At 47.4% G+C, this 18179-nt stretch overlaps 1 protein-coding gene across 1 annotated transcript in view; it reads right to left on the minus strand.

The window, feature by feature from the left end:
- CDH23 (cadherin related 23) overlaps positions 1-18179 on the minus strand; it is a 542121-nt gene that overhangs the window by 413475 nt on the left and 110467 nt on the right. The window contains exons 3-5 of the mRNA XM_042780917.1: positions 6036-6178; positions 5074-5121; positions 4851-4943 (exon numbers count right to left, since the gene is read on the minus strand). Coding sequence (XP_042636851.1) covers positions 4851-4943; positions 5074-5121; positions 6036-6178 — 284 coding nt within the window. The remainder of the gene's footprint in view (positions 1-4850; positions 4944-5073; positions 5122-6035; positions 6179-18179) is intronic.

Consider the following 18179-nt stretch of genomic DNA (forward strand, 5'->3'; position numbering starts at 1 on the left):
TGGCTAGCGGGTTTGAACCGCCAGCCGTCTGGTTAGCAGGCAAGTGTCTTAGCCACTATGCTACCAGAGCTCCCACAGCCTATAAGGTCCCAAACAAATACCTCCCACTACCCCATATAGAACAGATCACTCCATCCACAGCACATCCATTGCCTTTGCCCAGATACCATGACATTTAACACATTTGGATATAATCAGACATGCCCTTGTCTTCTCTGTAAAATTACCATCCTGAGGGCAAAGACCCTGGTCTTAATCACTGCTATTTACTGAACATACTATGAGCCACAAACTGAGAAAAAGACTTTCACCTCCATTATGACAGTTCTTATAACAACGCTGCAGGCACAAAATGTTGTCCATTTTACAGATAATAAAACTGAGGTCCAGAGAGGTTAAGTTATCTGACTAAGGCAGCTGACAAGTGTTGCTGCCAAGTCAGCTTAGGATCCCTGGTTCCTGTTAGGTAGTAGTTCACATATGTTTGTCCTGTTCATTTTTAAAAAAAAGAAAATTGAGTGGATCATGACACAGTGGACCAGATTGGGAATTTGAAGGATGCGTTGAGTGAGTGAGGCTGAGAGAAAAAGGAAAATGCTCCAGTAATAGTTAGAAATGTATGTGTGTGTGTGTTAGAGAAAGAAAGAGAGATCGAAAAGAGAGAGATACAGACATACCCAGAGGTATAGAACTGACCCTTTAAGAGAACAGGGTGGATTCACCAAGAGATAAGTTGGGAAAGAAAGGATGAGAACAGATAAGTAAAAGCTTGAATGCCCAGCTAAGAAGTTCAAGGACATAGCCATCCCTAAGACTCCAGAGGGCATTCCTGGACTCCCTGACCCAAGGAGCCATCTGGTACCATCTGACTTCTATCTTTACACCCAGCCTCCTGCCCCAACACGGTAGCCCAGAGTTGCCTCTCCAGGGTACCCCTGGAGTGCTGAGGGGATGGGTCCCAGGATATGTAGAGGAAGGGCAGGGCAGAGACTGCGCTGAAGGTCATCAAGGCAGGCACGGGCACCTCATGGATGTACTGGAGCGGCACTGCTGGGCACAGACACAGGCAAACACGTTTGAGCAAATTGGAACGCCATAAAAGTCTATTACAGCAAATCAAACAGCAGTCAGCATGACAGCCATTAGCCTGAAATGAATACATGGGGACTTAATGAGGTCTGTCGAGGCTGGCTTGGTGAATTAAGTTGCCAATTCTAGCAGGATTTCCCTTTTCTTTACGGACTTGAAAGCATCCACACTGCCTCGTTAGGGCTTCGACAAGTGAATTGCAGGGCCTTTCACCCTGATAAAATGGATAATTACATGTAGAACAGCTTAGTGAGGGAAGAGGGTAGGTGGGAGGGGAACCAAGAACAAACAAACCCAAACACACACATGCCTGGCTTTTCCCGGTCAGGGGCGCCAAGGGCCTTCAGAGACAGTGAGACCCAGAGTGTGGTGGGCAGGGTGGCAGGTGTGCTCCTTCGGGAAACGGTCCATGCCTGTTCTTGAATGCCCTCCCACCCCTCCTATTCTAGGCCCTGAGGGACTTGGGTTTCTGGGGATCATGTCTCCAGGCAGTAAGTTTTCATCAAAGATGGGCTGTCTTGTAGCATCCCCTAGAAAATGTCAAGTTGCAAGGACAACAGAGCTCAACCTCCAGGGCTTCCCAAACTGGCCTGGCCCCACTGTCACTCGGGCAGCTTGTTAAAATGCAGCTTCCTGGGCCTCTCCCCCACCTACAGAATCAGAATTGCTGCAGGGGCCCAGGAATGCACATTCTAACCAGTCCCCCAGGAAATCCTGATAAGGCACATTTGGGACACTCTGAGTCAGCCATTCCCTAACACTCAGTGCTGAATGGCTTCTGACACACGCGGTCCTCAAGTTTCTGCTTGCATAACTCCAGAGATGAGGAGCTCAGTACATCTTCTTGGACAGGGAGTTGATTGTGGAGCGGGTCTCATGGTTAGAAAGTTCTTCCTAATGTAGACTTGGAATTTGCCTCCCTGTAACTGCCTGCCCCTGGATTCTGGGATCAACAGCCCAAATATTATCAGGGCTCCTAGGGCTAGGGAGCAGAGGTTAGGAAGGTAAATGGTAGAGGACAGGGGCAGGTGGCTAGGACAACCAAAAGAGGACCCAAGTGGAGGGAAGCACCCACAGGAACTTCTTTACCATCCCTTGAGGAAGACTAACATACTAAGGGCTAGAAGGAGACTCTCTCACTAGCTTTTATCCTCAGATTATGAATGCCAGCCTTAAAAGCACCTGGTCCAACTCCCTAATTTGACAGCTTTGAAGCTGAAGCCAGCAAAGGGGCAGTAACAGGTTTAACATCTCATCCATCTAGTTTTTAGCACAGCCAGGATTAGAACCCAGGTATGTGACCTCCAGTCTCCCTCTTCGTACAATACAATATGGATGTCTACTTCTCATCTTGACAAGAGTCTGATAGAAACCCACCTCCTCCAGGAAGCCTGCTGAGATTTCTCTGATCACTCTGGCAGTGCCCTCTGCACCCATCTATCCCAGGGTCTCTAGCATCCCTGTTTCTCTGTTGTGCATTCTCACCCTGTTCACATCTGCCAGTCTTCTCCTACAGAACCACACTGCTCAAAGGCAGGTGACTGCAGTTTCCAGGATGGCCTCAATGCAGGCTCAATTCTAGACTGGGAGCCAGAAGGGCTCAGGCCAGCAAGGGCCTGACCCAGGCAGCTAAGTTACAGTTCAGGTGACCATCCCAGGCTAGGACTGTCTAGTGCCAGACTGCCTTGGGTCAGGAGTGGCCCAGACTCTGTCCAGCTGATATCACATCCCCTCTAGCCACACTGAGCAGCCTGAATAGGGCATTGAATATCAGGCCACCAAAGTGACCATGTATGTTTACACATGAGCAAGTAAACTGTGCGGGTCTTTCTCCAAGGATGGTGTGTCCTTTGCCTTGGCCACACTCTCTCTCTTGATCAGATTGGCAGGGGGCTGGTCATTCTATCCCACCTGCCTTTTTATTTTTCTTTTATTAGATAAGGAAGACTATGGTCCAGGGAAGTTAAGCCATATGCCTAAATGGAACCAGCCATTTGGGACAGAGCAGGGGACTAGACCTGGGGTCCATTGCCTTCTAGTTCTAGGTCCTTCCATTCTCCATTGCTACAGCCTCCCAGATCTCTACAAAGTGACAGCCTGGCCCAAAGCCAAGTGCACTACAGACACTCAATAAATATTTGTTAAATAAATGAATGACTGAAGAGGCTCTATCCTTGAAGGGAGAGACCTTTGGAGAATCCCAGGGGATTCTGACAGGCCTGGGTGTTGGAGGCCACATCTTCTGGCACAGAAGAGAGGAAAAGGCTGGCTTCTGGCCCAAGGGCCAGGGATGAAGAATGTGACCCCTAGTCCCCTTGCCATGGCTGCTGCCTGCTGCCCGCTATCTGGAAGACAGAGGGCAGCCATGCCTGCCAGGATGGCAGCTGAGCAATGGGCCCAAGGCTCATTAACTTCAAGCAGTGCCCTTGGTTTCTGAGCCCGGGCCCAGAGTGCAGGCTGGCACGTAGAGACCCTTAATTAAATTAGGGAGACTTCCAAATGAGAGGCAGCCCAGAGCCAAGCTGCAGTCCCCAGACACACTGGCCACAATGCAGAGCACTGTGCCCCCATGCTAAGGATTGCAGCTCTCTCTCCTGCACCCCTGCTCCAGGTAGGGGAAAGGTAGGGCAACTTCTGGGCCTCCCTAAGTGCACTTTTGATCTCACTTCCCACAGTACGGTACAAGCATAGGACTCTTGGTTCATAGCTGAGCAGGTAGGGCCTGGGGGCAAGAGATGAGAGTCTTTATCCTCTAGGGAATCTGGGCCTGTCTTGGAGTCAGGAGGCTCAAAGTCAAGGCTGTGTGACGTTGACTTCCCCATACTGAGCCTCAGTTTTCTCATCTATAAACTCTATAGGATGTTCTCTATAGGCTCTGCTAATTCCCTCATCCAATGATCTATAACAGAAAGGAGCTAGAATGCATGTGCCAGGGTGCCAACCTGCCTCTTGGTTGGACTCTGTCTCCACTGTTCCCATCCCAACCCTTCACTGCTGCTGCCAACCCAGTTAGAATCTCTTTATCCACCCTTTCAGGGTCTTTGAATCACTTACTGTCAACCCAAAAGACTGCTATCAGCCACCGGGAGAAGGACAGCAAGCAATGAGAACCCTGGTGCCATTGCCATGAGGAGCCAGCAGCCAGCTTATTAACGAACCGTTTGTAATGCAATAATTTGTACTTCTCAGTTACCAGGAATGGCTTGATTTTACATGCATGCACTCATGCAAACATACTCCGAGTACACAGACGACCCAAAGAAGCCAGGGCCAAGGAGACCGGGGCTGGGGTATGGCCAGCGGAAAGCATAGGACTGGGGAAAGCCCCTTCCTGGAACCACGGCCTCTCTGTGTCCTGGAGGATCTGATTCTGACTAAAGTGGGAAGGCTGGAGTAAGGCTAGCCAACGCACCCTGCCCACAGCCCACAAATGATGAAGAATGGAAGATGCAATACCTGCCTCCCAACTCCTGTCCCACCCCGACTCCATTTTGGGCTCAACCAAGGCAGGCCTGTCTCAGGCTTAAGGCTCCACAGCCCACTGGCCTAGCACCCCTTCTGAAATGCCAGCCATGCCCCTTGTCCTCAGAGGTGCCAGTGTGTTCATTGGCCTGCTCAGAGTTAATGTCTGGGCTGAGATGTGGGCAGAAGACGAGCTAGAACTGCTGTCCCCAGCTGACTCTTCAGTCTACCCCCAGATAATGCCCCCCACCCCACCGAATGGGATGAGATTCTTCATCCTCTAGGGAATGGGATCCTACCTCAGGGATGCGGACACTGTAGGGCTGGTTGTGAAATGTAGGCGCGTTGTCATTCACATCCCCAACCTGGATGTTCACCTTCCGTGTGATCACCTGGCAAGAGAAAGGCAGAGAGTTTGTGTTGGCATCAGCATCTGGCCTCTCTCCACCCTAGGAGCCCAGGGACCCTGCCAAACCCAGGAACATTTTTCCCAGGGCAGCAGGAGCCTTGAGGGACACTCACCCCTTGGTGGTCACTGACAGAGAACTCCACTGTGAATTCTGACTTGGTCTGAAAGAAAAGAAAAGGAGAGTTAGATAGGCATACTGAGGTTCTAGGTCTTGAGTCCTAAATGGGGCAGGAGAGCCTCCTGCATCACCCCAGAAATTTTTCTGGGATTGGGCTTCTAAAATCTCTCCTAAAAAATCAGGACTGGACTTTGTGTTAGCAAAGCAGGTTAGAATATGGATTTTTTCGTAAAAGAGCTATAGGTTAGAAGTCAGGAATCTTGGGTTCCAGTCTTGGCTCTATCTCTAAATTGCTGTGTAATCTGGAGCAAGTCACTAGACATCTCTGGACCCACCACAAATGTAAGAAGAGGGCAGGAATTGAAACTCTGTTCAAATCCTTTCCTTAATTAGCTAAGGGCTACCATACCACATCATTGGAGTTGCTGGGTGGCATAAATGGCAAAGCACTAGGCTGTTAACTGTTTGAAGTTCACCCCAAGATGCCTTGGTAGAAAGGTCTAAAAATCGACTTCTGAAAGATTAGTCATTGAAAACCGAATGAATCATAGTTCCACTCTGGCATCCATGGGTGCCATGAGTCAGAGTCAACTTGATGGCAACAAGCTTGGCTTGTTTTTTGTTGATTATGTCATCAGGTCCTGCTTTTCTGGAAAATATCCTTTAAGGAACATTTGTTTGCTGGAGATAGACTTCCATGTCCCACAGAGCCCCATTCTACAGGGGATGAACCCAGGTTTACTGCCTCATTTGCCCACCCAATTGGATGGTGACAGAGATACTATAACCACTCCATTCCATTCCATTCCAAATCCAAGTTATTAGTATTGGGCCTTGAAGAGGGATACCATTTAGGCAAGAAGATATTACTTCAGGATTAGAATGGAATTTCAGGGGAAGGCCCCTAAAAATATGGTAAGCCATCTCCCTCCCCCCAGGAGAAGGGCCAGGCCTTACCTCTCTGTCCAATGGCTGCCGGAGCCACACCACACCAGTGTCAGGCTCCACGGCAAAGAAACGAGAGGCCTCCTCTCCAGACACGCCAAACACCAAGGGGTCATTGTCCATGTCTCTGGCCAGCAACTGGGTCACAGAGGATCCTAGTGTATCCAAGGGAAAGAGTAGAGGATCAAAATGGAAGGTCAGGTTCATTCCTTGGCACCCTGCTCAGGTGGCTTAACTCTATCTAGCAAAGAATAGCTACCCAGCAAACCTCTAGTTGGTCACTGACAATCCCAAGACCTTTGTGTGTCATTGGGTTCTAAACCAGGCTCCCAACTCCACCCTGGGCCACTTGTCACAGTGTATGTACCTTTAACTGGAAATCATCACCATATTCCTATTCTTAAGAAGGGAATGAAGAGGTGCATGTCTATCACGCACCAGGGAGCAAAGCCTGGCCAGAGGCCACCCCAGGCACCAGGATGCCTGGGCTGCAGCCCTGCCTGAGAACCCCTAGCATAGGGCATCTTTTCTTTGATTCACAGCCTTCAGGTAGGGTGAGCAAATGCCCTCGTTTGCCAGGAACTGAGGCATTTGCTGCAGAATGTGCAAAAACCAAAGTCACAGCCAAACCAAGATAGATGATCCCCTTAGCTTAAATCCCCAGGGACTGTACTCAAAATGTTATGAGTGCATCATTTTCTGCAGAAAGGGTCTGTGGTCTTCATCTGATTCTCAAAGGGAACGTTAGATCAGAAACCATGGCTTGGGCAAATCACTTCTTTTAAAACTTTACCCTATGAAGTGGGATGAACTCCCTCTTGCCCCCAAATACTGGCCCTCATATTTTCTGAACCCCTCTGAAGATCAAGCTAAGTATGGAAAGATTCCAAACCCTGAGAATTTTATCTAGAAAAGAAAGGTAATGAGCTTTTCTAAGTGAAGTTTTAAAAGGACAGTTTAGTTTTAACATGACAATGACAGCTAACATTCTTGAGGATTAACCATATGCCAAAGGAGCTCTGGTGGCCTAGTGCCTAAAGCATTTGACTGCTAACCAGATGGTTGGTGGTTCAAACCCACCAGCCACTCCATGGAAGGAAGACTGGGCACTCTATTTCTGTAAAGATTTACTGCCTTGGAAACCCAATGGGGATTGCTATGAGTTGGAATTGACTCAGTGACAGTGAGTTTGAGATTTTTTTTTTTTTTTTGAACCATATGCCAAGCACTGGGCTAAGTGATTTCTCATTTAATCCTTACTATTATCTCATTTAATCTTCCTATGATCCCCATGTGACAGATAAGGCAACATAGAGTGATTAAGTAACTAACTTAATCAGGACCACTCAGTAAAATGGATTCAAATGCAGGCATTTCTGGCCAAAGCCCGTATTTGTTCCACAGCCTTACACATCTCAACACTTAAGGAATAGACTCAAAACTTGGAATTTCCATGCTTCACCTTATGAGACCCTAACTGGAATCCAAACACTTAAAAAGGAAGAAACTGGCCATTTTGAGGGCATTTATGACATGCCAGACAACAAACTAGGTTCATTCATATGAATTCTCTCATTAAATCTTCCTAGCATCTCTGTTTGATAGTCATTGTTCTACCCATTTCACAGATTAGAAAGTCAAGGATCTAAGAGGCATAGTAGCCTCACCACAGTCATACATCAGAACAGCAGAGTAGAATATGGGAGCATCCAAGATGATAGGAGGAGCTGATAAGCGGGACAAGGAAGAGTAAAATAATAGAACAGAGTTGGAACAACCTCAGAGACCTCTGGGAAACCCAATCTTCCATTTTAAGAGACAGAGAAGCCAAAGGCATTTAGCAAGTTGCCCAAAGTAAGATGGTGAACAATGGAGTCAGGACTTGGACCCAAGTTTCCAGATTCCCAGTCATAAATAAACTAAGCACACCTTCCTAAAACATCTGCATTGCTCAAAGACAAGCAAATATTTTATACTAAAACAAACAGGAATATATATCAGGAGCAGAATGTAAAATTTAATTTATTTTTTAAAACACCATCTAAACCTATAAAGAAATTTCCAGCCTCCTAAAGACTTCCAGGGACACATCCTCCCTCTCCTTTGCCCTCAGGGGTCCTTTAGTGGCAAAGTTTAAGGAACACCGAGCTATTCTCCAATGTCTTGGCGAGAGCCTACATGGGTAAACTGAGGGTCCCTGGTGGTACAACAATGAGTCCACAGTAGTCTGTAGTCCCCTGAAAGGCAAACCTTCCCTACCAACCTCCTTCTGGGCCTAGTCCAGGATGGGCAGGGGCTAAGCTCCTGGTTGGCCAAGGGGATTCTGGGAAGGCTAACTGGTCCTCCAGCCAAGGTCACACAACTCAACCAATATCCCACATGGCTCTCTCAGGCCCAACACTCAAGCCCTTCAGAGAAGGGGGGCCCTGGGCAGGACAGGGATGGGGCCATCAGCTGCTGTCACCCACCCTGTAATTTCCAGGACTTTTATCCATTTTCCCCTCAATTATGTGCTGCTCAAAATGGTCCTTTTCGGCTTCCTCACGGACTCTTGCCTGCTCACGCCTTCTTTGTGTCCCAGGTAATTGCTAGTGACCTTTTCTAAGTGTACTAATTAAAGGTGCCTATTTAATATTATATTTAAGACAAGATGCCTCGCAATTTTCCAGCTGGGCAGCACACTCCCCCGCTCAGCTCTGTTCTGCCACTCTCCAGAAGCTGGGTCCAGCCCTGGTTTCTTCAGAAAGCAAAGCCTGTCTCCATAAGAGGGGCTTCCAAGACCTCTGTTTGGACCATACTAGAAAGAACGAGGACAGTCTATGGACCCAACTCCAGCCTACTGCTCATGGGAATCATCCCTGCCTGAGACCCTGGGATACAGAGACCACACTTAGGGTTTGGTCTCACACAAGAAACAGAGAATGCACTAGCCTCCTAGGGCTGTAGAATACCTGTAGTTCTTTCTGATGGCAAGAAAGATATCTAAGAATTCATAGGGACTAGGGTGCCCCTGTATAGTGCGCAGATGGAAAGTGGTATGCTCTCTGTAGCAGATGATCTGGGTACCTTAACCACTACCCCACAGCACGTACTATTTCCATGCACATCAGCCTGACTCCAACTGCCAGACTCCATGACTCTGCTTGAGCATTTCTGCCCATGAGAGTCACCCACAGGACAGGACAAAGTGTCAAAAGGAACTAAAGCCACTGGTAGTAGTACTCTACAAATGACTGATGGAAGATGGTGGATAAAGAAGAGAGTTGGTAGATAAATGCCCAGCTCCCTCCCGTTTCAGGAGGTAACTCAGAGGCACCTGATCCACACTCTTAGTGTTCTCCAATGGGATTAATCTAGAGTTGCCCAAGTGGTGACTTGATTGATAACATGTCTTTATAGCTTCATTGTCTTCTCTGTCTCATGTCCTCATTAAATCTCCTCCCCAATGAACTATTTGCACTTGAAACCTCGTCACAACATCTGCTTCTGGAGAGCTCAAATAAGACACCCTCTAAAATGGTTGACATCAGAACAACCTAAGGAACTTGTTCTGATACAGATGCCCAGGCTCTGCTGACTCAGTTGGCTGGGGTGCAGCCAGAGTCTACTCTTAAGGAGCCCCTCCCACTCTCCCTACAAGAGACTCTGATGTATGGCCAGGCTTGGAAATCCTAGCTAGTTTATAGCAGGGTGATATTCAAATATTTAACAACGGCCACAGTACACACATCAGCCAATCAGAAAGAACGCTGGTCATAAACAATGGACTGGTGAGGACTGACTGTAAGTCAGTCTGGTTTATGGCACACATTTCAGATGCAGAGAAAAGCTCCTCAGGTCCCTGGATGATTTAAAGGCTCAGTCTTACAGCTCTGGGCTCAATCAGCACAGCTGGACAGCCTCTGTGAACTTGGCATCCTCCTATCCTCACAATGAAGGGTAATCCAGAGAGGCTGAGGCCCCTGCACTCTGTACCAATCCAAATCAGGTTAGGGCTAGCTTAACTCATGGGTACAAAGTGGAATTTTAAAAAACTTAAATAATGACTTAAATTAGATCATGGCCAAGGCTCTAGTGCTCTGACCAGAGCCACACATCCCATGGCATCAAACACCAGGCTCCTTGAGCTCACTGTCCTCTGGCCCCATGGGCCTTCTTTCTGTTCCTCAACAGTCCAAGTTTGTTGCTGCATCAGAGCCTATTACAGATCAAATTGTGTCTCCTCCAAAAAAAATGTTATGTTCAAGTCCTGACCCCTGTCCTGTAATGTGATCCTGTTTGGAAATAAGGTCTTTGAAGTTGTTATCAGTTAGGTTAACATGAGGTCACAATAGAGCAGGAAGGATCCTATTCCATTCTAAATGGTATCCTAACAAAGGAGGAGAAGAGACACAGAGGGATAGGACACCGTGTGAGCTGCAAGCCAAGGAACACCTGGAGCTACCAGAAGCTAGGAGAGAGGCTTGGAACAGATTCTCCCTCAGAGCCTCAGAAGGAATCAACATAGAAGACACTCTTATCTTGGATTCCCAGCCCCCAGAACTGTGGGACAATACATATCTGTTCTTATAACCACCCACAGGTTCTTTGCCCCAGCTGTACCTTCTGCTGGGAATGTTCCTGTTCCAGGTCACCATGTGCCAGTTTTCTCATTATTCACCTCTCAGGTCAAAACCTACCTCCTGAGAGTGGCCTTCCTCAAATAGATAGATGGAGTCTATCTAAAGTCTATTATTATCTTCATAGCCCTCACGCCTCTGAAATTACCTTCTTTTTTCACTTGACTTACTGATTACCTGTCCCCCCAGCCCTATTTGCCACCCAGCAAATACTCATGGGAGCAGTGGCCTTGCCTGTCATGTTCTCTGTTGTTTCCCTAAGCCTAACACAGAGGCTAACATCTAGCAGGTGCTCAAAAACTAGTTTCTGGATAAGCAAATGAATCCCACCAACTGCCCAGAGGTGTAAGGAGAAGATAGTCCCCAAAAAGTCATGAAGATCTCTGAGCCATGCCAAGAAGAGAGTGTAGCCAGTTAATTTTTAATTATGGTCACTAATGGACAGGAAAAAGCATGGCTAATGGAAACATAACAATGACCAAACAGTAGCATTCGGCTTGGGATATAGGCAAAATGATACTTGGGCACTGGCTGGGGATCCAGGTGCTCAGAATTGGCAAGGCATCCCATCTTAGGGGCCAGGTACCCCATGCCAGAGGCTGTATACCTCATCCTGGGGGCTGCATACCCTATCTTGGGGATTGTATTTCTCATCCTGAGGCAGTGTACCCTATGCTGGGATCTGGGTACCCAATCTTGGGGCATGTACCTCATCTGGGGGACCATGTTTCTCATCCTGGGGCCTGGAATGCATCCTGGGAGCCAGGTATCCTAGCCTGGGGTCAGGTACCCAATCTTGGGGCCAGGGGCTCTGGTGGGGGTGGGGCTCTGCTCAGTGGGCTGCGCCATCCCTGGGAGGCTCAGGGCTAGTTACATATCCTCCATGGTGGCCTTTTCCCTCAGCAGCAGGCCACATTCTACTTCCAGGCAAAGGGCAGACAATCACAGCCTTCCCTGCAGCCCCGCTGAGCCCACACTGATCGCTCTGATGACTGTCATTACTATTATTGTTGTTATTTGCACCAAGGGGCCAGGGCTGGGATGGTTTGTCATGCTGCTCCTGGGGAGCTGCAGCTCTGTGGCCACTGGCAGGGAAGGGCAGGTTGCTTCTTTTTTCTGGAAGGGGGAAGGATAAATGTTATGTTTATTTCCAAAACATGGAAAGGGTGCTACAGGAAGAATAAAGGGTAAGAATCATACACTGACCTTTCTCCTCCTTACAGCAGAGTCTTCCTAAAACATACTCAAACACTCAGAGTTCACTCAGAATTAAAACCGAATTCTTTACCATGATGTCCAATGACGTCCCAATGTGACGCTGGCCTCCCTGGGCAGTCATAATTTCCCACTGCAGTCCTGGTCCCACTATCCTCCCACAAGCACACAATGGACCCTGCACCTCCATACTTGTGCTGCTGTTGTTGTTCTTCAGCCTTGGAAGCCCTTCCTTCTCTCATTGCCTCTCAAAATCCCAGTCACCCCTCAAGGCACACCTCACACACCACCATCACCATGAAGTTCTCTCAGTCAGAGTCATTATTCTCTCCTCTGTGCTCCTTGATTCATGAAGATGGAGGCTGATGTTCTAGGACACACTTGGCAAATCTTTCCTCTCCCCTTTCTTACTCTTCCATGGCGCTGTTCCTCTGGGGCCAAGGAGCTAGCCAGTGCCAACCCTTGCCCATGCAGACATTGCTAATCAATCACAGCACCCTTTCCTGTTGACTCCATATTCAACTTCAGAATCCTTCATAACACTGGGCTCCACACAGTCACTACTAATCAATCCTAAAAGGCATGTGAGAACAAAGCTTTTGCCATTTGTGAGCTAAAAGGCCTTCATACTAGCCCTGATCTTCTGTTCCTTCCTGTCCAGTGGCCACAGTCATGGCAGTCAGGAGCTACAGGAACAGGTTTGGAGTCTACAGGCACAGGTTTGGAGTCTACAGGCAAGCACAGAAACAGGGAGTGGTTATGGCTTGAAGAGGCTGAGGAGCTTCTGAAACGAAAAACAAACAGACAAAGCACCTTCTCATTTTGCAGAGTGGGGAACAGGGGTCCTGGCAGGGGAGGGTTGCTGGGAGTAGGGTTGTGTGTCAGTGAGTGGCTAAGCCAGCCAAGGAGATGCAGATGGCTGGCCTCCAAACACAAATTCCAAGGTTATGGGTTATGACTAGGTTTTTTCTGTGAATAGCCATCTCACTCCAGGCCCCTGGCCATTAGGCCTGCTGCACATCTCCCCCACCCCCACCAGGGGAGAAACTCATCCTCCTCCTTTGGGGGAGGGGCCTCTGCTAGGTCTCCCCCACAGCCAGGGTCTCCTGCCATGCCCTTTCGCCTGGGAGGAGCCCCCCAGGGCCGGGGCTGGTCTTGGAGCCTGCAATCTCATTTGTCTCCCCTCTGGGATCAGACAAACCAGTTATGTGCCTTGATTCCTGGGGATAATCTCATTCGTTTTAGGTTTCCCTCCTAGCTCCCCTTCCTTCCATCACACATTTTTCTCTAATCCCCCTGGGTCCTGAACTTGGTTTGACCTCAGGTGAACTGGGGTTTTGTTTTGTTTTTTGTCCTAGGTCCTGCCTATACTGACTGACCTAGAGAAGCTGGAAGGGGCAGAGTGAGATCTGATCTCAGCCCCCACTCTCCTGAGAAGCAGGTTGACTCTAAACCCACCCTTCACTGACTGATGCCCCCATTCTCATCAGAAAACCCTTGCCCTGAATGAAAGGAATCACCTGTCTCCAAAACCAATAGGCCAGCTTCATACCCTCTCTCCTGCAGCTTATTCCACTCAGAGTAGACAGCATGAACTCATGACGGAAAGGAAACTAGCATTTATTAAACACCTACTGTTTGTTAGGTAACATGTACCCTATCATATATTTCTCAAAATGTCCCTACATAAGTTCTTAGTATCCCTACTATACAGATGAGAAAACTGAGGCTCACAGCAGTAAAGTAGTCTGCTCAAGCTCACACAGCAAAGATATGGATTCAAACCCAAGTCTGTCTAACCCCAGAATTCATGTTCTCTACAACACCTCATGGCTTTTCTCCCAAAGCCTTTTCTCCAAAAGTGAGCTGCTGAATGCAGCTTCCTCCTTGCCCCAGAGGGACTGACCCTCACAAGGCTCCTGCACTTCCCAAGTCCCTCCATATTTCAGGCTGCTCTGGATTCTGGGGTTAACTGGCTGGCATGAAGGTGAGCACCCTTGAGGCAAGGACTGTGGGGGGCCTCCCCTCCACTACCCTGACTTTCCATCCCCAATTATCAACTGCCAGCAAGCAACACTGATTCCCTCCTGAGAATCAGAGAAGGGGTGGCTGGCTCACCTGCTGAGGGTACCTGCTACGTAATCAGTGAAGAAGGAGCCATTTAACAGAACAGAATAATATAAACCCAGAAGGTTCTGGTGGCAGGGAGGAGGAGGAGGAGAGTATGTGTGTTTAATTAATAAGGCCCACAAGAAAAGATCAGATGTTACATCGCAGTATTTGAGGGACTTGGCCCTGAGTCTCAGATACCTAGAGCTGTTCTGCTTCTAGCACACATGGTAAATGAAGAGCCACCATTTACTGAGGGCTACCAGGACATGACCTTGTTCTGTGGATTAGGGTTTTCCTTTGCAGATGTTATCAGTTAAATTAAGGAAGTCATACCAGAGTAGGGTGGGTCCTAATCCTTATCCCTTCTGAGTGACATTTTATTAAAAAGGACAGACAAGGAAATAGGAATACACAGGGTCAAGACAGCATGTGAGAATCTGTCTAAAAGCAAAGGAATGGCAAGAATTGCCCAAAACTACGGAAACTGAAGGAGGCAAGGAAAGATCTTCTCCTAGAATCCACAGAGAAAGAGAGTATAGCCCTGTTGATGCCTTAACTTCAGACCTCTAATCTCCAGAACTGTGAGAAAATAAATTCCTATTCATTAAAGCCATGCACTTTGGGATATTTTGTTTTTATATGGTAGTCCTAGAAAATTAAGACAGTCACAGAGAGATTAAGTTACTTGCCTAAAGACACATAGCTAGTAAGTGGCAAAACTGGGATTGTTCTTCAGCCCTTCTAAACCCATCCTTCTATTATATTCATTCATTTACTCCCTCACTCAGCAAACACTTCTTGAGTTCCTACTCTGTGCCAGGCACTGTTTCAGGCACTGGAGACATGTCAATAAACAAAATAGACAAAAGTCCTTGTCCACCTGGAACTGACATATCAATGGAGATATATATATCTATAGATATAGATATATATAGATATATATATATTATGACCTATGCTTTTCCTAGCCTTTCACTGGGACATTTGAAAAGAATGAGAATGGGTCGAGGTCTACTTGTCTACACTTGGCTCTGGTTCACAGACTGTGACCTCCAGATCGAGCGCTCCGTGGAGTCCTAGGGCAGGGGCTAGGACTTAGACACAGGAACAAAGGACACTGGAGAAGCTTCGGTAGTAAAAGAGCTCAGTGAAATCCCTTTATTAAGATGGAGAGGCCAGCCAGACACAGCAGAACAAACATGAGTGGGGCTCTGGTCTGCACACAGCCATCACTAGCTCTGGTGCCATTGTCTGGAGTCATTGTCAAAGCTCAGGGGTCCAAGGAGAGAATCAATTCCAAGTTTTGGCAAATGAGCCACAGCTCATGTGCCAATGCCAGCCCCAGGTCATGGTCCTATGTGCACTGTGGGGTGGAGGACTGCCATGCTGCCTCTGAGTTCAGTAGGAAAGAGCGCTGTGATCCATTAATGACACCTGACATGAGTGAGGCATGCAGGGGTAGCTGCACAGATGACATACACTTGCCACTATTTTTTTTTTCCAATTGTGATTTGGGTGAGTTTACAGAGCAAATTCATTTTCCATATAACAGTTCATTCATATATGTTTTGTTTCATGATATAGACTGCAATCCCCACAGTGTAACAGCTCTCTTCCCACTTCCTCCCTATGGTTACTTTTCCTCTGTGTCCTTCTTTCCTATGTATTCCTACCCCCTGAGCTATCTCCCTTCTGATCTCCTACGGTTGACTGTTCTAGGGAGTGTACTTACCTGGTGTATACCTGTCTATTGTTGACTGGGAGCTCTGGTGGCATAGTGCCTAAGTCATTTGACTGTTAACCAGAAGGCTGGCAGTTCAAACCCACTAGCCACTCCTCAGAAGGAAGATTGGGCAATCTACTTCCATAGAGATACCACCTTAGAAACCCAATGAGAGGTCACTATGAGTTGGAAACAACTCCACGGTAGTGAGTTTGTTTTTTTGTTTATTGTTTGGTTGGAAGCCATGTGAGTATGTTCAATTTCAGGCCTGAAGGGTGACTAGGGCCCATAGTTTTGGGGGTTTCACCAGTCTCTATCAGACCAGTAAGCCTGGTCTTTTATTTGATTTTGATTTTGATTTTGTTCCACACTTTTCTCCCACTCTATCCAGGATTGCCTACACTGATCCCTTTCCAAGTGGTCGACAGGGGTAACTGGGTACCATCTAGTTCTTCCAGTCTCAGTCATGTAGGCTGAGGTTTCCATGGTCCACTAGTCCCTTGGGCTAATTGTTTCCATCCATCTTTGCTTTTCTTCATTCTTCTTTGCTCCAGATGAGAAGAGACCAATTGTTGCATCTTAGATGGTCCCTTGCAAGCTACTCACCAAAATAGGGCATAGAACAGTGTTTCTGTGTAGTATGTTATGCCAAATGAGCACAATGTCCCCCATGACCAAAGTCCCAAGCCCACAGGGCCAAACACCCGCTCCTTCGGGGTGGTTGGCTGTAACTAAGAAGTTACCATAACTTTGCCCCCTGTTAGCTCTATTATACATAGGGACATTCTTATAGCACATACAAATACACGTGTAGAAATATCATCTGCCAAACTTGAGTATATTCCCTTTTGCCTAGACATATCTGATCATTCAGCCTGTCTACCTATGTATCTACTCATACATCAATGTTTGTTATTACTGATAATACAGTATCATGTATGTAAAGGTGTTTATCTTTGTTGTCTGTACACTTGCCACTCTTGATGTGGCCAACAAGTCCATATTACAAAGGAGAAAACAGGTGTGGGTGGCTCAGGGACTAATTCGCAGCCACCCAGCTAACAGGTGACAAAGCTGAGACTCAAATTGGTCCCTGGGGGGTCCCAAGCCAATGTTCTTACCATTGCACCACATTAAGGTCCCATCCAGGGAAAACAGTTATGATATTATGATTCTTTTTGCCATCTACTAAGGATGCAAGATATGTGTGCAGGTGGTACAAATAATCAGTGCACTTGGCCGTTAACCTAAAGGTTAGAGGTTTGAGTCCATTCATCGGTGCCTTGGAAGAAGGCCTAAGAATCTACTTCTATTGACAAATCACCCACTGAAAACCCCATGGAGCAGAGCTCTATTCTGACAACCATGGGGTCGTCATGAGTCAGAATCAACTCAATGGCAATAAGCCTGCGCCAGAAGCCTAAGAACTACCGTCCACAGTAGAAGAGATTTTTCTCTGCCCAGAAATAGCAGCCTAACCATGAAACGGCCACGAATAAAGGGGCCCTGGAATTGACCTTCCAGAGTCCTTGCTGCAAATCCCAGCACCACAGGGCTTGAAGCCCTGTCACAAGGGCCAGGAAAGCCAAGTGGTAGTTACCAGATTTAATAACAGTGATAATAGTGGGGTGGGTTTTTTTCCCCTCTCCTGAAACTTTTCAATTCATTGAACTGTTCAATTAACTTTACAAAAGGAAATGTGGAAAAATGACGGCAAATTGAACTTGACATTATCATTAAAATAAACAGAGCACTGCAGGCCATTAAAGTCTCACGGAAGAGATTATCCAAATACTGGCAAGCACACACTGCTTCCTTCCTACTCAGAAAGGACCCAGTGCTCACCTCTTGCCCTGAGCTGGCTGGTAGGGTCACAAGTCACCCTCTCCAGAGCTCATAAATGGGCTGTGTTCATAGCCCCTGATGGCAAATGTGGCAAGAGTGAGGGCCTCCTCAAGGGAGGTGGGGTCTGAGGATGACTCTCCACTAACAACAGGCTGTGCTTGATCTCCAGACTGTCCTTTCCACTCCAGACCCCATTCCTGGTACAAACACTGGTTCCAGTGGGTCTCAGCCTGGCTACACATTGAAACCCAGGGGTGCAGGCTACACCCCAGATCACCTACATCAGACTCTCTGGGGCAGGGCCTTGAGCATCAAAAGTTTGTTTTTGTTTCATTTACTTTTTAATTTCTCTTGTGGTAAAATATATATAACATAAAATTTGCCATTCTAACCACTATATAGATTCAGAGACATTAATTATACCTACATATTGTGCAACCAAGGAACTCTGGTGACACAGTGCCTAAGGCACTTGACTGCTAACGAGAAGTTTGGTAAATTCAAACCCACCAGCCACTCCATGGAAGGAAGATGGGGCAATCTACTTCTGTAAAGATTTACTGCCTTAGAAACCGAGTGGGGGTCTCTATGAGTCATAATCAACTCCATGGCACAGGGTTTGGGTTTTTTTTTTTTTTTTTA

This window comes from Orycteropus afer, unplaced genomic scaffold, assembly GCF_000298275.1.
Source record: "Orycteropus afer afer isolate SDZICR_OR568_19922 unplaced genomic scaffold, OryAfe1.0 scaffold00070, whole genome shotgun sequence".
Classification (NCBI taxonomy): Eukaryota; Metazoa; Chordata; class Mammalia; order Tubulidentata; family Orycteropodidae; genus Orycteropus; species Orycteropus afer.